The following is a 28,000-nucleotide window of genomic DNA, read 5'->3' on the forward strand; positions in this document are numbered from 1 at the left end:
GTCTGGTACCAATTAACTGCGAAAAACGAGGGATTAGTGTAGGAGAAAAGAAACAGGAACAATGAGAAGAAGAAACAAAATTGCTACTAGCTGTCTAGATAACGTGCATTCGTGGCGGCCATAGTTTGAGGGGCAACGGTCCAATCGAAGACAATACATGTACATTGAAATCGTCCACACTGTAATTTTTTGGACCGCTTATCCTCATCAGCATTATTGATTGTAACTTGCAGATTTCTCAACCGATTTTTGTGCCGTTTCTATTTTTGAATTTGTCAAATACGCCGAGTACTCCCCCCCCATTTAGTTCGTTAGTTAGTTAGTTTACATGGAATCCGATGACGACTTCGACCTTCCTATTTTAGTGTTGTGGGCATGAAACTTCAAAGTAGCTATCTACCTATTATCATACCGATGGAGGCATCCCTTGGATTTTTTTTTTTTTTCCCCAGCCGCTAACCAAGTGATTTCCGGTAGTGTACCGTTTTGAACAGTCCTCTGCAACAGAAATCAAGGAATAGGTGAATGCTCCATTGCAACTGTTTAGTTTCACACTTTCGAAGCAGGTAGGCATTTGACTCAGACCATGAAGTTTGACTTGCCGTTGAGGGTTTAGTAACGCTATCATATGAGTTACAAATCCGTTTAGAGAACAAAGTACGAATATTAAATCCAGAAAGACGGGCGCCATTTTCTCCTGTTTTTTTTTTAAACCCATAAATAGCGGACGTCAACCAAAATCGCTTTTCCCTCATTTAGCGCAAGGTAATAATTAGTTCCAAAGCACGTTGTTGAGAAAGCCCCTGTGCGGCCAATTTTTCAGTTTTCAATTCGGTTGGTATAGTCTGTTTTTGTATCAATTGTGAAAATTGGGATTTCTCGTAAAAATCACGTTGAGTGATAATTTTTCTTTTTGTTTTATGTTAAGTTTGATAATGACAATCATTGGGCCCTCAGTTGGGTCACAAAAATAAGATTCTTGTAAGGTTAGAGCGGACAGGGCACTGAAAATATAACAATAGATAGGTTTCCAATTGCCATCTTGTGTGTCATAGAGGTCAGAGAACACAGGTGATCGGTGAAATGTGAATTTTTTTTTTCTGTCGTTAATTTATCCGATTGATCTAAGGGTGGTAGTGATGTCATTGGAAACCAATCCATTCCGTCTTAAATAGTAAGATTTTTCTCCCAAGATTCAAGGTTTTGCACTCATATTTCCTGATGATTTACATTGATTTCTGGGCAGAAAAGAATGGCAAATTTTTGACATGAGAAGTGGAATATATCCATCCACTTTTCAAGCCACTTATTCAGAAAAGGATCATGGAACTAGGTGCTGGAGCCTATACTTAAGTCAAATGACAGACGACAACCTGAACTGGTTGCCAGTCACATGGCACATGTCGACACCGAGGGAATTAAACCCACGCTGCCTGCATAAAAGTCAGGCGAGTGTTCCACCACACAATCATTGACCTAGATGGCGTATAATCCTTTATCCAATTCTATCAAACTTACGCTCATTTATGTAACAGTAATCATATATATCCTGATGTCCCCCCCCCCCCCCACATCTATCACACAGGTTTGGAATAAAAACAAGTTTGATACCACTCAGAGACAATCCGAGGAAATACAAAATGCACTTTGCAAATATCAGTTCAGTTTATTAAGGCACACACACAAAAAAATCCAAACCTTTCTGACGCTTTTTGAAATTTCCCCCTCAACCGAAAAACGGGTTCTGCTCCCCTCGGCAGCAATAACTGAAATCAAGCTTTTGGGATAATTGCTGATGAGTCTTTCACATTGCTCTGGGGGAGTTTTGTCCTGCTGTTCTTTGCAAAATTGTTTCAACTTCACCATATTGGGGGGTAGTCAAACATGAACTGCTATTCAAAGTCACACCACAGCATCTCAATTGGATTAAAATTCGGACTTTGACTTGGCCACTCCTGAAACCTCATTTTTATTTTTTTTTGTGTGCCGTTCAGAACAAAACCAAAACAAAATGTAACATAAAATTGATTAGTCTTCACTAACACGGTTGCAGTAAGGTCACATCTCTATGTATACTTCTCTAGTCATGCACCAAAATGAAAATTCTTGACCAAAACCAAAAATACGAATCCAGAGGGTGAAAGCCAAAACACCAAAAGAGGTTATAAACCAACCATTCAAACTTAATGTGTAAGCATGTTTCCTGCAAAATAATGGTACACAATTTACTTTAATGAAAATATAAAAGTGACTCACACCTAGCATTTAATTATCGAACTATGCCAATTAAAATCACATTTATAGCTTTGACTGCACTGTCTCACGTCTATAAAAATTCATTTCAAAAGAAATTATGGGATTTATTATCAATTGTCATTCATCATTACCTCAGGACAGTTATTGCAGTATATTATGTAATAGGATAAAACTTTCAGCATACTGTTCAATTTTACAACAATTTCTGCAAAATTAATAAATGAAAGCATCAATATTTATTTAAATGTATCCATTGAATCAACCTTGTAAGGTAGATACATTTGCACCCAAATATTTTCTCTTGCATGCTTTTGAATCTCTTTGCGTATCAATGTTTACGACAAAGAAAAGTTTGATTTTGGATTTTAAATAGAATGTGGAAATTTTCTTTTAATTAGGGTAATAATAAAATGTATTTAATGACAAATTGAATAAGAAATTCTGTAAACTGCTAACTTAGCTACAATGGCCTAATAAATATAACTATAAATAAATCAGTCAAAAATATAGAAATATTTAATGTTTGCACACTTTACTGGAGTATCGGATTTTGCATAGGTTTTCAAGTCCAGTTAGTATCATTTACATTTTTACGTTAATGTCTAACTTTGTCTTCATGGCCACCGGGTCTCATTTCTATACGTGTGACATTTAGGCAAAGTGACGAGAAAACTTTTATCAGTCTCAGAATCATAAAGGCTGCTACATTTCTGAGATACAAATTTGTAATGTACAGTGATTGTACTTTATAAACTCAAAAAACCACGACAGGGAGTGAAATCTTTTATAGGGAATGTAATCCACAGGAACACACAACTCCAAACTGCAAAATGAATGTAGAATTAACACTACTGGTAAAAGAAAACAAGGTGTACGAAAACAGAAGAAAGGACATCATCTGTGGTTGGTGTCTGGTTGTTGGGCTAGAATAAATGTGTGTGAGCTTTTAATGCGTTCAATCAGCATGAGAGAAAGCAAAGTTTGGGTTTTGTGTTGTAATTTCCCCCAAATTATTGGGCACTAACAATTGCACTGTGTGACTCAGATCATCTGGTTGTTGGGGAATGGTCCTCAGGCGGAAACAAAGCAAATCAAAGCAAATTTATTTGTATAGCGGATTTCATACACGAGGTAACTCAATGTGCTTTACACGATTAAAGGCATTTGAAAACAAAGAGATAAAACATTTAAAAGGGGATAAAAAAAAAGACGAAATATTTTCAAAAAAAACAGTTAAAACCACATACAGTGCAAGTAATATAATCAAAAAGTGGATCTATTAACAATTAGCAATTAACATAATTAAAATGTGGAATTACCCTAAAAGGCATGAGAAAATAGAATGAGTCTTCAACCTGGATTTAAGAACATTGACATTTGGGGCTGACCTCACCTCTGTTGGCAATTTATTCCATTTGTGTGCAGCATAATAGCTAAATGCTGCTTCACCATGTTTGCTTTGGACTCTGCGCTCCACTATTTGACCTGAGTCAGTCGATCTCAGACCTTACTGGGTTTGAATTCCGTAAGCATTTCTTTCAGGTATTCAGGACCTAAATCATTTCATGATTCATAGACCAGTAGTAGAACTTTAAAATCTCTTCTAAAGCTGACTGGAAGCCAGTGCAAGGACTTTAGGATTCAAGTTATATGCTCTGACCGCTTTGTTTTGGTCAGAATACGAGCTGCAGCATTCTGAATGAGCTGCAGCTGTTTAATACTCTTTTTTTTTCAGAAGTCCAGTCAGAGGACCATTACAGTAGTCTAGTCTACTTGAGATAAAAGCATGTATGAGCTTTTTCTGGTCTGCTTGACACATACAAGACTTCACTCAAGATATGTTCTTCAGATGGTAGAAGGCAGTTTTTGTAATTGATTTGATGTGATTGTTGAAAGTCCGGTCAAAATCAATCAGAACACCAAGGTTTCGGACTTGATCTTTGGTTTTTAAAGATAGAGAGTCCAGGTGTTTACTAACAGCAATTCTCTTTTCTTTTTTGCCAAAAACAATTGTCTCAGTCTTATTATGATTATGATTTAGTTGAAGAAAATTTTGGCTCGTCCAGTTATCTAATTTAGACACTGGCACAATACCTCAATTGAACTATAGCCATCTGGAGACACTGCTAAATATAACTGTGTCATCTGCATAGCTATGGTAGTCAAAATTAAAGTTTTGAAGAATTTGACCCAAGGGTTGCATATACAGGCTGAACAGGAGAGGTCCAAGAACTGACCCTTAAGGGACCCCGTAGGTCATTGCCATTCGCTGAGACTGAGCATCTCCAATGGTGGTAAAGTAGCTCCTCTCCTCTAGGCATTTAGTCCTTCCAATCTGTTTAGCACTATTTTGTGATCTACCCTATCAAAAGCTGTTAAGATTAAGATGTTGAGGTTCTCGCTCGGAGTGACCAGGTTGGATAGGATTAGAAATGAGCTCATTAGAGGGACAGCCAAAGCTGGATGTTTTGGAGACAAGATTCGAGAGAGCAGACTTCAATGGTTTGGACATGTTCAGAGGCGAGAGAGTGAGTATATTGGTAGAAGGATGCTGAGGATGGAGCTCCCAGGCAAAAGAGCGAGAGGAAGACCAAAGAGAAGGTTTATGGATGTGGTGAGGGAAGACATGAGGGCAGTTGGGGTTAGAGAGGAAGATGCAGGAGATAGGCTAAGATGGCAAAAGATGACACGCTATGGCGACCCCTAACGGGACAAGTCGAAAGGAAAAGAAGAAGAAGAAGACCCTATCAAAAGCTGTGCTGAGATCCAACAACACCAAAATTGACACCTTTCCTGAATCAGTATTCAACCTTATATCATTTAGCACGTTGATAAAAGCAGATTCTGTACTGTGATGAGTTTGGAAACCTAAATGAAATTTATTAAAAAGTCCATTTAATTTCAAGAAATTGCTGAGTTGATTAAAAATAACCTTCTAAAGAATCTTGGCTATGAATGGGAGATTTGAAATGAGTCTATAGTCTGCTAAAGCAGGTTTTGTTGAAGGAAAAGATGGACTAAAATAAAACAAAAAGAAATGGAACAGGAAAGTTCTGTTTTGATCTGCTCCTAACTCTCCTGCCACTTGAACCGGCGAATGCACGTCATCCAGCCAATCTCTAGCACGCAGGTGCATGTGGGACCAGCAAGGAATGATGGTCATTGGTTTTCTGAGGCTCTCCCGACCGATCATGGCTGGGGGAAAGATCAGGGCCGCATTCGCCGGTTTCTTCGATCAAAAACGCAACTGCTTGCATTGTGGCAGCCACTCACATAGGTCGCTGCCACACAGAAGTAAAATAAAGGAAAAGAAAGAGAATAAAGAATGAATAACTAAAATGAGTCACACGTAACACATCGCTCTAGATTAATTGCGATAACATCCATGATGCAGTGAAGAAAATATGTATTTGAACAGCCTCCTAAATTGCAAACCAAGGAGTGGATCCGAAAGAAGCATATCAAGGTTCTGGCGTGGCCTAGGAGGGTTTGCATGCACGCATCGCCGTAAATAGTAAATGGGGAGTGTTGTGCTTACATGTGTGTATCCATTCATCCATTTTTTTTTCATCCTCTCTCTGGAAAAATTACATTTAAATGGGAAAATAGAAGATTGTTTCCCGATTTAATTCCAAAATAATGGACAATTCATGGTCATGTTGCTGTCATAACAACACCCCATTGAAATTCTTTATATTGGTAATGAAAGTAATTCTGTCCAAAACTGAAAATAAACATTTTGGCCATTTTTGTCTGAAATATTTCAGTCGCTGAAATATAGGTGTCCTGCGAGCTTAAACCCCAACATTACTTACACAGTCACTTGATGGTCAGTCATCTTTGACACATCATTTTATTTCACTGTGTTAGGCCCCTTTACTATGGCTCAAGACTTAATAGAAGAAAGTGGCATTTTTTTTGACGAACTCAACAAACTTCGAGCACTAGAACCAGATGTCAGCCAAAAGACCTCAGAACTCAAGGATGATTGCAGAGAATTTGTCGAGAGTAAGAACTATTTTGTTCGACATAAATCTTCATTCCTCCATCCACAGAAAACACAATTAATAGTCTTATCTTTTCCAGAAATTGGAAGGTTCCAGGAAAAAGTTGGATGTCTAATTGAGCTTGTGGATCAGTTGTCAAAAGAAACTGAGAAAGAAAAGTTAAAGGTGAATTTGAGCTTCTTTTCACTCTTGATGTTGACAGACATCACTTTGTAAGTGCCACTTGTGTCATGGATTGTCCTATTTAAGTCCATTGGAGCAAGAAACCTGCTGAAGTTGGTGGCAAAGCAAAGAGAGACACTGCAGCAGCAGCTTCAAGCTCTCATTGCTGAGAAGAAGATGCAACTTGAAAGGTAAATAAGTAAAACTTAATGTTAGAACAAAACTACTAGCATAAGTACAGTGGAACCTTGGAGTTCGAATGACTCAGGGGTTGCATAAATCGGACTTGGATCCAAAAGGCAGCATAAAAAATGCCTCGGTGTTTGACCCAATTCTTAGAATCCGAACACCCGACAAAAGCTGAACCTATGTTGAATGCGTAGCCGAGTCAAGCCAAGCAATGCTGAATGTGCACGAGGCGATGGCTAGACATGCCATTGCCCACTTCGAGTCTGTCAGGCAGTCATAGTGTGAGCATGCACATTCACGAGTGCTTCTCAAGATTAAAAAAAAGGAAAGTTGTGCGAACTACAGTGGATTTAAGGAAGAAGGTAATCACTAATTACAAAAATAGGGTGCGTATTTGTTGAGGCTCTTGCTGACGAGTGTCGTATGGCTCAGTCGACTATTATGACTATCCTAAAGAATAAAAATGTAATAAATGGCAGATAGTATTTTTGAATGAGTGACTACCATTACAAAGCTAAGGCAACGGATAATAGAAAAAAATTGAGACGGTACTGGAGAATGAACTTTTCTGACTGGCGATCTTAAGTTCTGCCCCCTTAGCTTCAGTTGCCACGTCCCACAAGCTTCCAAAATGGCGACTGAAAAGAACAGGTTTGAAGTCGATTCTCTTTCATGTATACCAGATAATATTGCGGTATGTTTTTTGCCAAATGCGTCAGACCTGTCCAAGAGAGTTCTACAGAGAGGTCTCAACTATTTCATGCAAGGATATGTACACAGAAGTAAGATTTTGGACGGAGCATGACGCAATGTCACAGTTACAGCAAAATGTTGCCGATCGATGCAAGAACGTTTGACGCCTCACAAACTTCATATTAAAATCCAACAGGATAAAATAGTGGAATCGTACTGCACATGTAAAGCGGGGTGAGTAAATTTTACTTGGAAAGATCATGAGTCATACCATTGTAGTCTTTATAAGTGAGTTAGGTTTGATTTTCTACAAGTGCATTTAAACAATGGTGATTAACTCAGTCAGTACTGAAGTCACCAGAAGAAAAAGTTTGACTTTGCTCGTAATCAAACCCAGTGCTCTTTCTTAAAAGTCTGATGTGATACAAATGGGCAACTAGACACTTCTCTTGCATGACGCATTTACGTATCACTAATCCGATCTTTGGCATAAAACATTACACACTTTATTCAGTAGGTTAGTTATACACTAACAAAGTGAAAGTTGTTCTGCAATGTATAAAGCACTGATACTAATTAAATCAAACTCAGAGAACATACTTCTCCTTCCCTTACATTTGAACATCCAGCCTTGTGTTTCTTGATATTGTTCATATTTAGTTGTATGTGCAATCTACCACAAGCCTGAATCCATCGTAGACACTTCGTCAACTGTGTTTTAGCTTTTGGAAAATGAATCAACCAGGCCCCTTGTAACCTAGCAGGATATCTTTCATCAGAATTGCACGTTACCCAAGCGCATCTGAGAACCATTTTCTTCGTAACATTAACTTTTCCAAGTGCACGCTAATGACAACCAGTATTGCATGTGGGACAACATGGCGGCAGGAGCGTGTCAAGAGTTAAGAAAATGTGGCTATTTGATTGGCTATTATTGTACGAGTGATTGACAGGTCGGAAATGTCCATTACCCTGTCAAATGTTAGAGGGTAACTTTTGCGGAACGATGTCATCACACTGCAACCCAAAAGGTAAATGATACACATTTACGTTGCCTTATGTTTCTGCATTTTTATTGTTTAAATGGAGTGTGTACATTAATATGAATTAAAATATAAATTTACAATTTGGAGGTTGCTTTAGTGGTCAATAAGGGTGCAACGGGCTGGTCAGTAGTCACATTGAAAAAGGAAAAAAGTCCAATCATGAAAATGAAATATTACAATGAAAATACTAAATAAAGTGTAAATTTCTGTTGTCTTATGATATCACTTCCTGTTTGGGCATGTAACTTTTGTGATCAGATGTTTGTGTTGTTAAACCGTACACAATGGGATACACGACATTCCACAGTTCATTTACATTTATTAAAGGGCCACTGACAGCCCAATATACATTTTAAAATAGAAATGATGAAAACTACATGTATTATTATTATTCATTTCAATGTCTATCCAAAAAAAAAAAAAAAGCACACAGCGTGTCATTAATGCACAAAGTTGCGGAAGTCTCACTCGACATTCATTCCATTCATTTGCAGATGTCACACTGGGACAGTCGCTATAGAAAACATGTAGAGGCACCTGCTATGGGAGAGGAACAAGGGAGATTTTGGGATTTTTCCGACGTCCCTTCTGACACGGAAGCACTTTTCGAAGAAGAGAACATCTCACAATCGAGTGAAGTGACTGGGGCAATATTACCCTATCGTTTCGAGCCATATTTAGATTACAGTATATGCATATGATATGCACTTCTAATTTCAACACAATGTCCAAGAAAGACTTTCCCTGCTGGGAGATGAAAAAAACAATCTTCTTGTTTTCCTTTCGGCTTGTCCCGTTAGGGGTCGCCACAGCGTGTCATCTTTTTCCATTTTAGCCTATCTCCTGCATCTTCCTCTCTAACACCAACTGCCCTCATGTCTTCCCTCACAACTTCTCATCAACTTTCTCTTTGGTCTTCCTACGACAAAATTCAGACTTGCCGTGAAAAAACGGATGGGACCATTTCAGATGATTCTTTTCAGTTAAAAACATACAAAATGTTATATTTTAGGTGTCAGTGGCCCTTTTAGTGACTTTGCATTTTTTACCCCACAAATTCTCCATTGGATTAAGGTCCGGGGATTGAGTTGGCCACTCCATCACGTTAGCCTTTTTTTGTTTGGAACCAAGATTTTGCACTTTACGAGTGTATTTGTCATTTCAAGGACACATCATCTTCAGCATAAGGCAACATAACCTCTAAACGAAGTTTTACATATGGAAACCAATCCATGATCGATATTTGGGGATCGTCTCAGAAACTGCTGCCACTTGACACAAAAAGAACAATTTTACTCTTATCAGTCCTCAAAATGTTCCTCCATTTCTCCTTAGGCCTGTTGTATTCTTTTGCAAATTGTAGCTTCTTCTGCACATGCCTTTTTTTTTTTAACAGATCGTGGGATTCTTTGTAGGGTATTCTTGCAAATAGATTAGCTTCACACAGATGTCTTCTCACTGTCACAGTACTGATAGGTAACACCAGACTATCTTTGATCATCTTGGAGCTGATCATTGGGTGAGCCTTTTGCCATTCTTGTTATTTGGGGATCCATTTTGATGGTTATCTTCCATTTTCGGCAATGTGTCTCTGGTTTTCTCTCCTTTTTAAGACAGTACAGATCATTTTAGCTGAACGTCTTTATAAGGTTGCCGCTCTCTAATCAAACCTTTCATCAAAGTGCGCTGATCTTCTGAACAATGTGTTGAACGACCCATTTTCCCCAGACTTTCAAGGAGAAATGCATATTCAACGGGTTCTGGCTTCATCATAGAACCCACCTGATTCACACCTGTTTATTACATAATTAATGACCTCACTAACTGAATGCCACACTATTTTTTTAACACACCCCTTTCAACAAATTTCCCATTTGCAGCCTTAAGAGTGTGTCTATGATGGGTGCCCAGACTTTTTTTTTTGAATCCCAAAATCTACTTGGGCGTAAGAGAAAGCAAAAGAGAGACCATAAATAGGAGGCCACCTTGCTAGAACAAACCTTGTGTATGCGATCGACATATTTGCCACACCTGAATCAAGCAACGAAATAAATAGGCTAACATCAACTAAGCCCGTGAGTGCTCCCTTTGTTGACTATAAGCAACATCAGACGTATGCACTGTGGTCAGATCTCTGAAGTTACATGGCTTAAAAGATTCAGATTACAGCATTTACATTCCCATCAGAACGTTTTTAAGAACAATTTTATTTGTTTGCAACCTTACAATGAAAATGTAAACAAACGAAAAAAAAAATACATTTCTAACCAAACCTACAGAATTAGCTTTTTGTGAACTGTGTTGTCTGTGCTTTCATCCTCGACCAGGCTGTGCCAAGGTGAAATTTTAACATTACACACATCTCATCCTGCACTTTCGACTTTGGTTTCAGACTAGACCTTTCTCACTCGGAAAAGAGAAAATCTTGTCTAGTTTCACCACTTTTTCTTCTATTATTCACAAAATCGGCATTGAACCACAGTTTGTTCCTATTAAAGGTGCAAAATGACTTTGTTGGTACACACATCTTTTCATAAAACATGAAGTTTTTAATCTGGATTTGAAAACACAGACTTGGGGCTGACATCAACTCTTCTTTTCGTTTCTGCTTGTCCTGTTAGGGGTCGCCACAGTGTCTTCATCTTTTTCCATCTATGCCTAAATCTCTCGCTCTCTATACCAATACCTTTCGCTCTTTTGCCTGGCAGCTCCATCCTCAGCACACTACGGCCAATATTCTCACTCTCTCGCCTCTGGACATGTCGAAACCATCGAAGTCTGCTCTCTCTAACCTCGTCTCCAAAACATCCAACTTTGGCTGTTCCTCTATTAAGATAATTTCTAATCCTATCCAACCTGCTCACTCCAAGCGAGAACGAGAAGGGGCTCAGAGTGGATCCCTGATGCAGTCCCACCTCCACCTTAAATTCTTCTGTCACACCGACGGCAGACCTCACGATTGTTCTGCTGCCCTCAAACATGTCCTGTACTATTCTAATGTATTTCTCCGCCACACCGGACTTGTGAATGCAGGACTACAGTTCCTCTCTTGGTACTCCGTCATAGGCTTTCTCTAGGTCTACAAAGACACAATGTAGCTCCTTCTGACCTTCTGTGTACTTTTTTTACGAGTATCCTCATGGCAAATAATGCATCTTTGGTACTCTTTCTAGACATGAAACCATACTGTTGCTCGCAGATATTTATTTCTGTCCTGAATTTAGCCTCCACTACTCTTTCCCATAACTTTGTGTGGCTCATCAACATTATTCCTCTATAGTTCCCACAGCTCTGCACATTGCCTTTGTTCTTAAAAATGGGAACTAGTACACTTTTCCTCCATTCTTCTGGCATCTTCTCTCCTGCTAGTATTAGGTTGAATAAGTTGTTCAATAACTCCACAGCCACCTTTCGAAATTGCTTCCATACCAGGTACAGTGCCCTGTGAAAGTATTCGGCCACCTTGAACTTTTCAACCTTTCGCCACATTTCAGGCGTTAAACAAAGATATAAAATTACATTTTTTGTCAAGAATTAGCAACAAGTCTGACACAATCATGAAGTGGAATGAAATTTATTGAATATTTTATACAGTCACAAATAAAAACCTGAAAAGTGGGGTGTGCAATATTATTCGGCCCCTTTAGTTTCAGTGCTGCAAACTCACTCCAGAAGTTCAGTGAGGATCTCTGAACGATCCAGTGTTGACTGATGATGAATAAAATCGACCTGTGTGTAATCAAGTCTCTGCTCTGTGATAGTCTCAGGGTTCTGTTTAAAGGGTAGAGAGCATCAGGGAGACCAAGGAACACACCAGGGAGGTACGAGATACTGTTGTGGAGAGGTTTAAAGCCGGATTTGGATACAAAAAGATTTCCCAAGCTTTAAACATCTCAAGGAGGACTGTGCAAGCAATCATATCAAAATGGAAGGACTATCAGACCACAGCAAATATACCAGGACCCGGCCGTCCCTATAAACTTTCACCTCAAACAAGGAGAAGACTGATCAGAGATGCAGGCAAGAGGCCTATGATCACTCTGGATGAAGCGTCTATTTCTGAGATCTACAGCTGAGGTGGGAGAGTCTGTCCACAGGACAACAATCAGTCGTACACTGCACAAATCTGGTCTTTATGGAAGAATGAAGCCATTTCTCAAAGTTGTCCAGAAAAAGTCTCGTTTAAAGTTTGCCACAAGCCACCTGGGAGACACACCAAACATGTGGAAGAAGGTGTGCTGGTCAGTTGAAACCAAAATCGAACTTTTTGGCCACAATGCAAAATATGTTTGGGGTAAAAGCAACACAGCTCATCACACTGAACACACCATTCCCACTGTCAAACATGGTGGTGGTAGCGTCATGGTTTGGGCCTGCTTTTCTTCAGCAGGGACAGGTAAGATGGTTAAAATTGATAGGAAGATGAATGGAGCCAAATACAGGACCATTCTGGAAGAAAACCTGTTGGAATCTGCAAAAGACCTGAGACTGGGATGGAGATTTGGCTTCTAACAGGACAATGATCCAAACCATAAATCCTAATCTACAATGGAATTATTCACAAAAAAACATATCCAGGTGTTAGAATGACCAAGTTGAAGTCCAGACCTGAATCCAATCGAGAATCTGTGGACAGAGCGGATACTGCTGTTCACAAATGCTCTCCATCCAACCTCACTGAGCTCGAGCTGTTTCGCAAGAGAGAATGGGCAAGAATTTCAGTCTCTCGATGTGCAAAACTGATAGAGACATTCCCCAAGCGACTTGCAGCTGTAATTGCAGCAAAAGGTAGCGCTACAAAGTATTAATGCAAGGGGGCTGAATAACATTGCACACCCCAGTTTTCAGGTTTTTATTTGTTAAAAAAATATAAAATATCCAGTAAATTCATTCCACTTCACGATTGTGTCCCATTTTTGTTGATTCTTGCAAAAGAAAAAAAAAAGATCTTTGAATTCTGAAATGTTGCGAAAAGTTGAAAAGTTCAAGGGGGCCGGATACTTTTCAAGGGACTGTTTGTCATCAGGACCAACTTCTTCTTCTTTTCCTTTTGGCTTGTCCCGTTAGGGGTCGCCACAGCGTATCATTTCCCATCTAAGCCCATCTTCTGCATTCTCTAACTCTCTAAATTGCTTCTAACACCCAAAGTCCTCGTGTCCTCTCTCACCACATCTATCAACTTTTTCTTTGGTCTTCCTCTCACTCTTTCACCAAGCAGCTTCATCCTCAGCACCCTAGTCCAAAACATCAAAGTCTCTCTAACCTTGTCTCCAAAACATCCAACTTTGGCTGACCCTCTAATGAGCTCATTTGTAATCCTATCCAACCTGCTCATTCCGAGCGAGAACCTCAACATCTTAATTTCTGCTATCTCCAGTTCTTTTTCCTGTTGTTCCTTCAGTGCCACCGTCTCTAATCCGTACATCATGGCCGGCTTCACCACTGTTTTATAAACTTTGTCCTTCATCCTAGCGGAGACTCTTATGTGACATACAACACCAGACACCTTACCCCAACTGTTCCACCCCGCTTGGACCCTTTTCTTCACTTCCTTACCACACTCATCATTTCTCTGAATTGTTGACCCCAAGTATTTGAAGTCGTCCACCCTCGCTATCTCTTCTCCCTGAAGGTTCACTCTTCCCCCTCACCTTTCTCATTCAATCACATATATTCTGTTTTACTTCGGGTAATCTTCATTCCTCTCCTTTCCAGTGCATGTCTTCATCTTTCTAATTGTTCCTCTGCATGCTCCCTGCTTTCACTGCATATTACAATATCATCTGCGAACATCATGGTCCAAGGGGATTCCAGTCTAACCCCATCTGTCTGCCAATCCATTACTACCGGGAACAAGAAGGGACTCAGAGCGGATCCCTGATGTAGTCCCACCTCCACCTTAAATTCTTCTGACACACTTACGGCACATCTCACCACTTTTCTGCTGCCCTCAAACATGTTGTGTACTATTCTAACATATTTCTCCATCACACCGGACTTGCGCATGCAATACCACAGTTCCTCTCTTGGTACTCTGTTATAGGCTTTCTGTAGGTCTACAAAGACACAATGTAGCTCCTTCTGACCTTCTCTGTACTTTTTCACTAGCATCCTCAAGGCAGATAATGCATCTGTGGTACACTTTCTCGGCATGAAACCATAGTGTTGCTCGCAAATACTTCTGTCCTGAGTCTAGCCTCCAGTATTCTTTCCCATAACTTCATTGTGTGGCTCATCATCTTTATTCCTCTGTTGTTTCCACTGTTCTGAACATCGCCCATGTTCTTAAAAATGGGAACAAGCACACATTTCCTCCAATCTTCCGGCATCTTCTCTCCCGTGATTATTCTATTGAATAAGTTGGTCACAAACTCCACAGCCACCTCCCCAAATGGCTTCCATATGTCCACAGGTACAAGTGAAGAAAATGGGTATTTGAACGGTATGTCATCGGGACCAACTGTCTTTCCATTTTTCATTCTGTTCAGTGCCTTTCTAACTTCGACCTGAATAATCTTTGCCACTTCCCGGTCATTCATGTTTGCCTCTTCTACTCTACCTTCTCTCCCATTCTCCTCATTCATTAACTTCTCAAAGTACTCTTTCCATCTACTTAGCACACTACTGGCACCAGTCAACATATTTACATCGCTATCCTCAATCACCTTTATTTGCTGCACATCCTTCCCATCGCTATCCCTCTGTCTGCCCAACCTGTAGAGATCCTTTCCTTCCTTCTTATCTAACCTGGTGTACATGTCGTCGTATGCCTCTTGTTTAGCCTTCGACACCTCTACCTTTGCCCTACGACGCATCTCAATGTATTCCTTTCGCCTCTCCTCAAGTCCTCTCCGTGTCCCACTTCTTCTCTTTCCTTAGATGAATTCTTGTATTTTGGGGTTCTACTACCAAGTCTCCTTCTCCTCTTTCCTACCAGAAGACACCCCAAGTACTCAACTGCCTGCCTCTCTGAATACTTTGGCAGTAGTATTCCAGTCTTCTGGGAGCTCTTCCTGTCCATCTAGAGCAAGGGTCAGGAACCTTTTCGACTGAGAGAGCCATAAATGCCAAATATTTTAAAACATAATTTCAAAAGAGCCAAGCAATATTTAAAAAACTAAATACATGTGTATTTGCGCATTTATGTAGACCTAACAATTTTAGAGTACAATATTTCCAGAAGAAGGAGGAACATATAATGACCTACAAGAGCGGAGGTAGAAGCACGCAGGTGGATTATATTTTGTGCAGACGATGTTATCTGAAGGAGAGTACTGACTGTAAAGTAGTGGTAGGGGAGAGTGTAGCTCAACAGCATAGGATGGTGGTGTGTAGGATGACTCTGGTGGTGGGTAGGAAGATTAAGAAGACAAAGATAGAGCAGAGAACCATGTGGTGGAAGCTGAGAAAGGAAGAATGTTGTGCGGCCTTTCGGAAAGAGGTGAGACAGGCTCTCGATGGACAGCAGAAGCTCCCGGAAGACTGGACTACGACAGCCAAGGTCATCAGAGAGACAGGCAGGAGAGTACTTGGTGTGTCTTTTGGTCGGAAAGGGGAGTCGTGTGCTAAATAGATGGAAAGAATACTTTGAGAAGTTGATGAATGAAGAAAATGAGAGAGAAAGAAGACTCGAAGAGGCAAGTGTGAAGGACCAGGAAGTGGCAATGATTACTAAGGGGGAAGTCAGAAAGGCACTACAAAGGATGAAAAATGGAAAGGCAGTTGGTCCTGATGACATACCAGTGGCGGTATGGAAGCAATTTGAAGAGATGGCTGTGGAATTTTTGACCAACTTATTCAACAGAATACTCGTGGGGAAAAAAGATGCCTGAAGAATGGAGGAAAAGTGTTCTAGTTCCCATTTTTAAGAACAAAGGCGATGTTCAGAGCTGTGGGAATTATAGAGGAATGAAGTTGATGGGCCACACAATGAAGTTATGGGAAAGAGTAGTGGAGGCTAGACTCAGGACAGAAGTAAGTATCTGCGAGCAACAGTATAGTTTAATGCCTGTTGCAGAGAAGTATGTTAAAATAGTACAAGAAATGTATGATGGCAGCAGAACAAGGGTGAGGTGTGCCGTTGGTGTGTCAGAAGAATTTAAGGTGAAGGTGGGACTGCATCAGGGATCAGCTCTGAGCCCCTTCCTGTTTGCAGTGGTAATGGATTGGCTGACAGATGAGTTTAGACTGGAATCCCCTTGGACCATTATGTACACAGCAGATGATATTGTGATATGCAGTGAAAGCAGGGAGCATGCAGAGGAATAATTAGAAAGATGGAGACATGCACTGGAAAGGAGAGGAATGAAGATTAGCCGAAGTAAAACAGAATATATGTGATTGAATGAGAAAGGTGAGGGGGAAGAGTGAACCTTCAGGGAGAAGAGATAGTGAGGGTGGAGGACTTCAAATATTTAGACAATCCAGAGCAATGGTGAGTGTGGTAAGGAAGTGAAGAAACGGGTCCAAGCAGGTTGGAACAGCTGGCGGAAGGTGTCTGGTATGTTATGTAACAGAAGAGTCTCTGCTAGGATGAAGGGCAAAGTTTACAAAACAGTGGTGAGATGATCATGGTGCCCGGGATCGCCCCAGCGGCACAATGTGGGCACAACATGTCGGAGCTTTCTAGAAAGCCGCAACGTGTTCTGCTGGTGTCCCGGAACGCCGCGGGATCACCATCCGCGGTCCCAGTACTTAGGGAGGTTGACAATAGTCTTTTGTCCCTTTGCCAATCGAACGCAGAACACGATGCAGGGTTTCCCTTAGCCAAACATGAGATAGAACACAATGTGTAGTCTACACTGTAAAAAAAAAAAAAAAAAAAAAAAAAGCCTGCCCCACTGTAAAATATTACACACACGCAAATCCGTGTAATTGGGAGGCCGTGTAAAGTGAACCGCATTGTAGCGAGGGAACACTGTATCCTATTTTCTTAAATTCATGATTCAATGTTATGAAATTATGTAAAAATGAACACATGAAAATTTTTGAAGTGTGGGCTCTGATTCTATAATTATAAATATTTGACCTTTTTCATGTAATTATGGAAATAAACAAATCCATATGATATTCAGTAGCCCTACTGTTTTTCAGGTTTTATCGACTCGTGCATTCCCTGATATTATACGACATTCAGCATCACTGTTGCACTATCACACTTTTTTTTTTCAAATCAAGAAAACCTATCATTTGACATGTTGTATTATTAATCTGATTATTTTTACATGTAATAAAATTGTCATTACTGAATATATCCTTGTTTCAGGTATCGCACTGAATGTGATGCCTTGTCTAAAGTGGAATCTGAGCAGAATGAATTTATCAACCAGTTTATTTTACAGTAAGTATGTGGTTTTGTGTTCTCAACAGTACATATCGATTGTGTCCATCAACTATCACATCACAATTTCAAACTATACATTATCCAAAAACAGGCAACATCTCACTGAAAACTCTGTCTGCCAAACATTACTTATTCTAGCCTTTAATGATGATAATGAATTTTTGTAAGCAGAAGAACAAGCTTATACTTTTTTCCCCTCACGACGACCGGTGCAAACAAGTCACCAGTCAACACGCCATCCTCACCCAGTTTTACAGCAAACCAAAATACAGTGGTGCCTTGGTTCTCAAACACAATCCATTCCAGAAGGTTGGTTGAAAACCATAACCTTCGAAAACCGAATCATGTTTTTCCATCACAATGAATAGAAAATGAAATAATGCGTTCCAAGCCTAAAAATGTTTTTTAAGCAATTTTTTTTTTTTTAGCTTTTCCTGATAAACTACATAGGAGGTTTACATGTACAGTTTAAATACTTTATATAATTAAATAATTGAAGAAATAGTTATTTTTTGCTTAAAATGTATGCTTTAGGCTAGTAGAGTATGCTAGGCTGGGAGTGCATTGTCCTATCTGTAGCGGCTCGGCCCCCAGCCTTGTAAATCTTTTTTTTTTATTATTAACAAAAGTGCAGAATAACTTTAAACAAGCAATAATCAGGGGCGAAACAAATGTTTTATTTACACAGAAAGTACGGAACGTAAAAAGAAAAATTAACTTGCAACTAGAGGTAGGGTTAATGGAACAAAAGAAAAAAGCAATGCAAAACAAGTTTCAGATGTCTTCGGTGGGGGTGACTCACTGCTTTTTCACAAAGAACGAATCTGTTTGTTTCTGCCATCTTTTAAGCACTTTTCTGAAGTGGCTCATAACGTCATTAAAATTTTGCAGTGGTCTGCAACATTAAGCTTTATTCAAGTGATGAAGTTCTACAAAATTATGGATGTCATCCCATTTAGCGCAGATAGCTTTAATATCGGCACTTGAGACATCCTTCCTGCCTTCAGCTTCATCAGACGACATCTCCTCCCTTCCTCGCCAACACTACCCCCAGCTAACTGCTGCTCGTTCACGAAAATAATAAGCAACTTTTCGACTTCGTCCAAGATCTGTGGCCGAGCAGAGGAGTGTGTGAGTCAACTGCTTGCGGCGCTTTTTTCGGGGGTGCGTTTGAAAGCACATTAATAAATTAGCGTAGGTCATCTGGTCCGTGTGTTCGAATACCGATTTCTGTTCGAAAACCAAAGCAAAAAAATTATAAATTTTCGTTCAAAAACCAAGACGTTCGAAAACCGAGGTACCACTGTAATTACTCCACAGGAAACAACAGCAAAACCAGGAGACAACAAAACAACCAAAATGATGAATGATGAAATAGACACAAAACATTCACTTCAAACGCTATACATACATACATATAGCGCTGCAACGCAAATGGGTAGATATATAGCGACACAAGCTTAAAACATAACGGGATCATACATGCACGCTATTCAAAAAGGCACCGGGAGCAACACTGAGTTCAGTTGTACTTTATTCAAGTATTTAAAGGGGAAGGCCATATTCAAGTATTTAAAAGGGAAGGCCACTCATTGAAAATAACATATGAGATAGGTCATGTCATTGTTACTGTAACTTTAAAATAAAGATTTTCATCAGATATCATTTAAGGTTGCATATTAAATTATTAGATTATTTATTAAAATTGGAGTCCTATCGAAGTAGCTCAACCCAAGTTAGCCTAGCTGGGACCGCTAACAACGAAAGCGTCTGTTTTCAAATACTTACTGAGGAGAGGAAAACATCCAACGCTAGTACCTACACGTCCTGCAAAACCCACGTATTGTATACCACGAGGATAGTGAGTACCAATAAGAAGTTGGCCGAGTGGAAAGGCCAAATTAAATTTGCTTATCGGCCTAGTATTCCTTAGCTTAGCTTGCTAAAAACGAGACGGTGGTGTGTAGGAGGGTGGTTTGTAGGATGACTCTGGTAGTGGGTAGGCAAACTACAAAGACAAAGGTAGAGCAGAGAATCAGGTGGTGGAAGTTAAGAAAGCAAGAATGTTGTGTGGCCTTCCGGAAAGAGGTGAGACAGGCTCTAGATGAAGACTGGAATACTTCTGCCAACGTATTCAGAGAGGCAGTCAGGAAAGTACGTGGGGTGTCTTCTGGTAGGAAAGGGGAGAAGGAGACTTGGTGGTGGAACCCCAAAATACAAGAAGTCATCCAGGGTAAGAGATTAGCAAAGAAGAAGCGGGACACGGATAGGACTGAGGAGAGGTGTAAGGAATACATTGAGATGCGTCGTAGAGCAAAGGTAGAGGTTGCGAAGGCTAAACAAGAGGCAAATGACGACGTGCTTCAGGTTGGATATGAAAGAAGGAGAAAAGGAGCTCTACAGGTTGGCCAGACAGAGGGATAGAGATGGGAAGGATGTCCAGCAAGTAAAGGTGATAAAGGATACCGATGGGAAATATGTTGACTGGTGCTATTAGTGTACTAAGTACATGGAAAGAGTACTTTGAGAAGTTAATGAATGAAGAAAATGGGAGAGAAGGTAGAATAGAAGAGGCAAGCGTGAATGACCGAGAAGTGACTTTGAGAAGGGAGAAGTTAGAAAGGCACTGAACATAATGAAAAATGGAAAGACAGTTGGTCCCGATGACATACCGTTCAAATACCCATTTTTTTCACTGTACCTGTGGACATATGGAAGCCATTTGGTGAGGTGGCTGTGGAGTTTGTGACCAAATTATTCAATAGAATACTTGCGGGAGAGAAGATGCCAGAAGAATGGAGGAAAAGTGTGCTAGTTCCCATTTCTAAGAACATGGGCGATGTTCAGAACTGTGGAAACTACAGAGGAATAAAGATGATGAGCCACACAATGAAGTTATGAGAAAGAATTGTGGAGGCTAGACTCAGGACAGAAGTATCTGCAAACAACAGTATGGTTTCATGCCTAGAATGGGTACCACAGATGCTTAATTTGCCTTGAGGATGCTCGTGGAAAAGTACAGAGAAGGTCAGAAGGAGCTACATTGTAGACCTAGAGAAAGCCTATGACAGAGTACCAAGAGAGTAACTGTGGTACTGCATGTGCAAGTCTGGTGTGGCGGAGAAATATGTTCGAATAGTACAGAACATGTATGAGGGCAGCAGAAAAGCAGTGAGATGTGCCGTTGGTGTGTCAGAAGAATTTAAGGTGGAGGTGGGACTGCCATCAGGGTTCCGCGCTGAGCCCCTTCCTGTTTGCGGTAGTAATGGATAGGCTGACAGACGAGGTTAGACTGCAATCTCCTTGGATTTTGATGTTCGCAGATGATATTGTGCTGCCAGGCAAAAAAGTGAGAGGAAGACCAAAGAAAAGGTTGATGGGTGTTGTGAGGGAGGACATGAGTACAGTGTGTGTTAGAGAGGAGGATGCGCGAGATAGGCTTAGATGGAAAAAGATGACACGCTGTTGCGACCCCTAACGGGACAAGCCGAAAGAAGGAAAAGAAGATTGACAGCCACAGGTTAAAATCTGCATGGGAGGCCTTCCACTATCTTAAAACATACAGACAGACGGAATGTTGCATGCATGCGCGCAATTGAAAATGGCACCTGTAGCAACACTCAGTTGGTTGTTCTTTATTCAAGTATTTAACAATGTACGTACTCATGTTATTTTTTTTAATTAATCTTCATCCACAAATCACACAATCCTTATTTTCCAAAATGAACAGCTGGGCAAGTTCTCCTTCAAACACGCCAGATTCCTTCTCGTCATTGTCAATCTCCTTGCTGTGCGGCTCCTCAGATATGATGCTTGCTTTTTGAAGAAGAATGGAAGCAGACACGTTAGCCCAAGGATGCACAGTCGATTCACAAATTGAGGTGTATCTCCACTGCCTTATAATAAAGCTGTGTTCGCCATTCATCATCCATTGCTCCCACGCCGTTTGCAACTTCATTTTGTACACCGTGTTTACACCGATGTCCAGTGAATTAAGTTGCTTTGTCAAGCCTTCTGGAATAATAGAAACTCTGAATTAATATGCTGCGGTTTTTTTCACGGCAGTTGTTTGTTCTTTATCATTAAGCCATTGCTCAAGTTGTTCTTCCGACTCCGGCCACCTCGCCTTGTTCGCGTGGAAACTCAGCTCAGTCTTCTTGACTTGGTAAAGCTCGTTTTCCTGCTTCCTCAACTTAAGCACCATGGATTCGTTGATCTTGAATTCTCTCACGGGTGCTTGATTCCCATGTTTCTCCACGTAACTGATGGCTTCCAGTTTAAACTGTGCTTCGTAAATGTGTCTCTTCATTAGTCCCATTTTTGGGGATCCTTAGCCAAAACGATGTTTAGCACAAAACACTCACCGGCATTATATACCTTCTAGGGGGTGTGCCGTGTGTCCCACGCTCCCACTTCCCCTTGTAACGTCCGCATGCTGTCCTCTCACACGTCCGCTTTTCCTTCATGTTACTAGCGTGTCAGTAGGAAATAGTCCCAGTCAGTTCTAAATTTTGGACGTCGGTTCCCATATCAGGTACTCATCCATTTAGGAGAAAATGTAAGAGTTCTAAGTGTGCCTTAGAGTTGTGAAAATATGGTACTCATTATACAGTACAGTACATCCCTTAAATGACCAAGTCATTTAAATAGCCAGTCTTGTGATTGAATTATGGTTAGTTTTTTTTAAACTCAGTGATCATGATCCTGATCATGTCACGCCTAGCCTATTATAAATCACATTTCAATATACTGTAAACCTGATTACCTCATACATCTGATAATGGTTTTCCTATGCACACTGAATGATTCCAAGCATTGGGGTGGGTTTGGTGGGTATTTAGACGCCTCAACCACCAAATAGAACCAGAGACCAAAGCATTTTTCTTTGTAAATCCAAGGTGCTTATCTCCTTTTTCTAATAACATGGAAATTGCGGTTTTAAAGTTTAACTTGTTCAAAATGTTAGTTTGCTATGTTGTTTTCTAAATTTCAAAGGGAGCACCTTTTTATCTCTATCTGACCATTTCATCTGTCCAGTTATGTCACGTGACTAAGAAAGTGTAACTGCGATTGGCTGGGTGTTCAGTTCTGATCTGAAGTAACCCTGCCTGGTGGCGCCGACGGTGAATTTTAGACAGCAAATTGTAGCTGGTTGAATTTCAGACAGCGAATTGTTGCAACTATTGAAAATGTGATCACTTTACATTTCAAATTCAAATCCTGTTTTCTGTGGCATTTCAAAAATAAAATCCTGGTGGCACTAATTTACATCCATATAATTGATTTTAGTAAATGGTGGAAAAATAGTGGATGTAAATAGAATAGAATCAGGGCTGGATATTTTCTGACATCTGTGACTCTAGGATGGCAGGTGGAGTGTGCATTGTGAGAGTATGCAGAGCTTGAATTTGTTCACATTTTTCTCTTTTCAGTTGATGAAAGAAGCCAAACAGACCTGTATGAGGCATTCAAAATATGGAGACTCTCATTGTTCAGGTGGAAGAGTGGTCTCACATGTTCAGGTTCACTTCTTGGTTGGAATTGAGTCCTTTTTAAGTATGCTTGAGTTCTAAAGTCTGGAGCCCAAGGACAGTAAATTCTGTGTTTGCATTTTGATACCGTGGACGTCATTATCTCTATATGTCTATCTGTACATCCATCTACAAATCTGTACATCTATACATTATGTATGAATACAGAAAAATCTACATTTTAACTGGTTAAGTAACGATCAATTGGGTAACACATACGTTGTCAGTAAACAGTTTCTGCATACTGACACTGTATTCAAGTTGGCTTTGGTTTCCATGTTTTAAGAGTCTCAGAGCCAGAACAAGTAAGACATTTTTAGATTAGTTATCCAGGTTTGAATGTCACCAGTAGTTTTTGGCCTCTGTAATTACATTCATTAAAAGCGTAAACAAATTCATATAGATTTTGTCAATGTTAAATTGACCTATTGACTTCTGAGTTGATTAAATTATTTTGAAAAATACCTATTTTTTTGTCTCTTTTTATCAACTACTGTACATTTCTTAAAAATGTTTCTTTAAATGATTTGCAAATAATTTAATCATTTTCAGCTGTGGGCATTTGTAAAGAGGCCCTGTAGCTCAGTGGTTAGAGCACTGGTTTGGTAAACCAGGGGTTGTGGGTTCGTATCCCACTGGGGCCTCCACTCCCTGAGAAGGGTTGCGTCAGGAAGGGCATCCGGCGTAAAAATTGTGCCAAACATATATATGCGTTCATCTGAGATGACACGCTGTGGCGACCCCGAAAGGGACAAGCCGAAAGAAAGAAGAAGAAGCTGTGGGCATTTGTATTCATTTCATTGATTCATTCAGTTTCCGACCATTTACTCCAACTGACGTACTTGTCATTAATTGATGACTCTAAATTGCCCCCAGGTGTGATTGCAAGTGCAACTGTTGTCTGTCTCTGTGTGCCCTCTGATTGGCTGGCAACCAGTTCAGAGTGTGCCCCGCCTCCTGCCCTGACAGATGGGATAGACCCCAGCACTCCCGCGATCCTTGTGAGGATAAGCAGCTCAGAAAATGGATGGAACATTGTATATATTATTACTTGACGATCTGATGCTCCTCATGAATGAATTTTAGTTTGTAAGCAAATGTACTGAAGAACATGAGCCAGTAGAGGGTAGCAATGCAGCCATTTGTATTTTACATCTTGAGAGGTTATGAGGGAGAAAATGATCTCAGGTTTGAGTCAAGGCAGGTTTAGGAATTTTACATTCAGAGTATGTGCCTACAGTATATGTAATATGACTGTGACGAAGTACAACCGAGAATGATCGACATAAAAAAAATGAGTGGGAAAAAAAAAAAAAACATTAGCGCTTGGGACAACTATTACAACTGGCCTTCGCATCTGTAACGAATATGAGGCAGCAAGATGATACCAAACAGTTCAGCGAACTCAGCTCATGTTGCCACAGCATCGCAAGGGCAGGAAACAAGACATTTACCAGTCAGAACATGAGAGGAAAGACTGGACAGCCATGAGTGCCATTGTTGTGCTCAACTCATGAGCAGCCATTCCCAGATGGACCCACAGCCCAAGTGGCCTCTTGACCACGAAAAAAGGACACCATTTGGACTGCCTGGTCAGGACAATGTATGGGTTGAGTGATATCTCCTGGTGATGGAGCGCCACGGCAGATGCGTGTCTTTTTCCAAAACACTTGATGAAAATGTAATATTGTGAACACTAAAATGAACACGACTGGTAATTGGATTCCTGCAAACTTGAAGGTCTGATCTTGAGTCTGTGATAGTTGTGCGAACAGAGGAAATAAAAGAAACTCACATTATTGGAAACAGTGAGTTAACCACAACAGTCTGCAATCATATGACGTGTGAATATTCATGGGAGTTCAAAATGACTGTGGGATTGCTCAATGAAAAATACTCATTATTTTTAACCCAATAATTGATACTTTGCCACAGGTTTATTCCAAATGAAAAGCAGCCTCTACAGCAGAGCATATTTTATCATATTGTTTCAAGCCATATTTAGACGATATGCTTATCCACTAACAACAGACTCCCCGACAGAGACAGACGAGTGGGCACACGAGGAGTTCGAGGGACCCGATTAAATATTCAAACTGACTGCCCCATATTTGTGCGATTACGTAACCCTTTTACAAGTCTTTTGTATGTATGTGGCATACTCAGGAAGACCCATGCGGGGCAAATTAAATATCATGGATCTTATCGAAATTAATCTAGAGGTATGTGTGACTATATTATTTTAATTATTCATTCTTCATTCTTCGGTTGGCTTCCGGTTTCCGAACTGGTGACAACAAATCGAAGAGGCTCCGACCTGCGCGACCGTTCAATAACTAAATCCTGCTGAATTTGGACCAAATGTTGTACTCAACGTGGGACACCCTGTTGATGACTTCAGTGGACTAAAATCATTATCTGTATAAATTTAGTACCCAAATTGGAGCCGTTTGCCTTCGTGTTGAAGTTGCGTGGCCTAGCCTAAGCTAGCTCGTGAAAATCAAGCAACGTATGTAATCAAATATTTACTGAGTAGGTAAACATTCAATAGTGAGTACTTACACGACCTGCAAAACCTACGTTTTGTTTACGAGGACCGTGAGTACTTACTTACTTGCTGTACTTATACCAATTTAAAAGTGCCTACAAGTCCAGACCACCTTAGTTTAGCTGCTAACAACGAGTTTGCGGTCAAACTGCTTTTGAAGAAGCATCAAACGTGTTCTTCATAACGTGTCCTTACATCCACATATCCTTTGAATCATCATTTCCATTATATTTTCACACAGTGTGATTTTTGTACCTTATATGCTGAATTTTCATTTGATAGCTTTTGTCAGTCTTCAACTTCAACATACTGTAGATTAAGTACTATATAAATTGTGCATCTTATGTGTTGACTTTGTATATTTGATAGCTTTTATCTGACTTTAACATAGGTAGTGTGTGAATTCTTTATCTTATGTACTGACTTTATTTGATTGCTTGTTTTTGTCTATCTGCAGCCCGAAGGGGTGCACAATTCTTCTGCGTCCTGTACGCCGGTCCCAAGCCTGGATAAGAGGGTTGCGGCAGGAAGGTCATCCGGCGTAAAACTGTGCCAAACATATATGAGCGTTCATCAAATTACTTCTATAACTGATACTTCATCGCCCGGGCTAACAAGGCCCGCCCCCAGCACTGTTTATTTGCAAGGCGTAGGTATAAATTCAGGTAATGTAGGTTAAAGACAAAAAAGAGGAGGAAAGTGACTTAAGTCGGCAGAAAAAGAAGAGGCGTGCACAGTCCCTACAACTGTGTTTAGGGAGTTTGAATGTTGATACTATGACAGGAAAAGCTCAGGAGTTAGTTGACATGATGATTAGGGGAAAGGTTGATGTATTGTGCATCCAAGAGAGCAAGTGGAAAGGGAGTAAGGTTAGAAGCTTAGGAGCAGGGTTTAAATTCTTTTACCATGGAGTAGATGGAAAAGAAATGGAGTAGGGGTTATTTTAAAGGAAAGACTGGCAAACAATGTCTTGGAGGTGAAAAGAGTATCAGAATGAGTGATGAGGCTGAAATTTGAAATTGAGGGTATTGTGTATAATGTGATTAGCGGCTATGCCTCACAAGTAGAATGTGACCTCGAGTTGAAAGAGAAATTTTGGAAGGAACTAGACGAAGTTGTCATGAGCATCCCAGAGAGAGGAGAGAGAGAGAGAGTTGTCATTGGTGCAGATTTCAATGGACATGTTGGCGAAGGAAACAGGGGTGATAAAGAAGTGATGGGTAACTACGGCCAAAGTTGGATGTTTTGGAGACAAGGTTTGAGAAAGCAGACTTCGATGGTTTGGACATGTTCAAAGATGACAGAGTGAGTATATTGGTAGAAGGGTGTTGAGGATGGAGCTGCCAGGTAAAATAGCAAGAGGAAGACCAAAGAAAAGGTTGATGGATGTTGTGAGGGACGACTTGAGGACAGTGGGTGTTAAAGAAGATTCACGAGATGCTTAGATGGAAAAAGATGACACGCTGTGGCGACCTCTAATGGGACAAGCCGAAAGGAAAAGAAGATTCTTTATTCTTCTCTTTATTTTACTTTCTTACATATGCATCCCCTGACTTGCGTACTTGAGAAGTTATTGTGATGTGGGTCTTTTGTTTCATTCTGAGAAAAGGACTCTATTATGTCGTCAGATGCGGATTTCTACAATGTTCCTATCAGGACGAGGATAGCTTTCGTCTGACGCGGATTTCTAATACGTTCCTGTAAGGACGAGGATGGCTGTCGATGGAGGTTTTTATTAGTACTGCTGCTTTCGGACGAGACACCAATTCACGGACGCCACACTGCCTTCGTGTCTTGAACGCAATACAACTTCATTATATTTTGCATGTTTGACCAAGGGGATTTATTCCAAATTCACACATAACATATCCTATAAACCAGCGATTGGGGACCTATGGCATGCAGAGCCCTCATAACGACATACTATACATGTGATTCTGTTGTGCAGGCAACGCAAAAGATGCAGAGACAGTTTGTCATCGTGGGGTTGCCATAGTTTGGTGGTGGTAGATGTGCGCAGGCGCAGAAGGGTTGAACACTGACCCGGGTGGAACAAGTAATTATGGAAACGCTTTTGACAATGGTCGCTCAAAGAAAAAAATATGAGTTCCATAGTTTTCAACAAGAATGTACAGCCTTTGTGGAGAGGATTCTTGTTTAAATTCACAGATGGGGAGTATGCCAAAGATTTGTACTTGACGTTGCTAATAAACATTTTGAAAACA

At 40.3% G+C, this 28,000-nt stretch overlaps 1 protein-coding gene across 5 annotated transcripts; it reads left to right on the top strand.

Annotated features, from left to right (window-relative positions):
- LOC133510968 (intraflagellar transport protein 20 homolog B-like) lies at positions 1–28,000 on the top strand. 5 transcript variants are annotated; one of them, XM_061839512.1, is made up of 6 exons: positions 1–566; positions 6,127–6,264; positions 6,343–6,428; positions 6,513–6,616; positions 17,619–17,693; positions 21,427–21,623. In XM_061839512.1, the coding sequence occupies exons 2-6, from the start codon at positions 6,138–6,140 to the stop codon at positions 21,518–21,520; spliced, it is 486 nt and encodes a 161-aa protein (XP_061695496.1). In that variant the 5' UTR covers positions 1–566; positions 6,127–6,137; the 3' UTR covers positions 21,521–21,623. The 5 variants fall into 5 exon arrangements, with proteins under 5 accessions (XP_061695496.1, XP_061695499.1, XP_061695501.1 ...); XM_061839515.1 differs by lacking the exon at positions 21,427–21,623 and adding an exon at positions 26,233–28,000 and having other exon boundaries at positions 2–566; XM_061839516.1 differs by lacking the exon at positions 21,427–21,623 and adding an exon at positions 23,129–23,693 and having other exon boundaries at positions 20–566.

The sequence above is a fragment of the Syngnathoides biaculeatus genome, chromosome 13 (genome assembly GCF_019802595.1).
Source record: "Syngnathoides biaculeatus isolate LvHL_M chromosome 13, ASM1980259v1, whole genome shotgun sequence".
NCBI lineage: Eukaryota > Metazoa > Chordata > Actinopteri > Syngnathiformes > Syngnathidae > Syngnathoides > Syngnathoides biaculeatus.

What these genes read in the sequence shown, in the direction of transcription:
- LOC133510968 (XM_061839512.1), top strand. Translation starts at nt 6,138, where the DNA reads ATGGCTCAAGACTTAATAGAAGAAAGTGGCATTTTTTTTGACGAACTC. An exon ending in AAGAAGATGCAACTTGAAAG is followed by an intron (nt 6,617 to 17,618) that starts GTAAATAAGTAA and finishes TCCTTGTTTCAG; the next exon opens with GTATCGCACTGAATGTGATG. An exon ending in ATCAACCAGTTTATTTTACA is followed by an intron (nt 17,694 to 21,426) that starts GTAAGTATGTGG and finishes CAAAATGAACAG; the next exon opens with CTGGGCAAGTTCTCCTTCAA.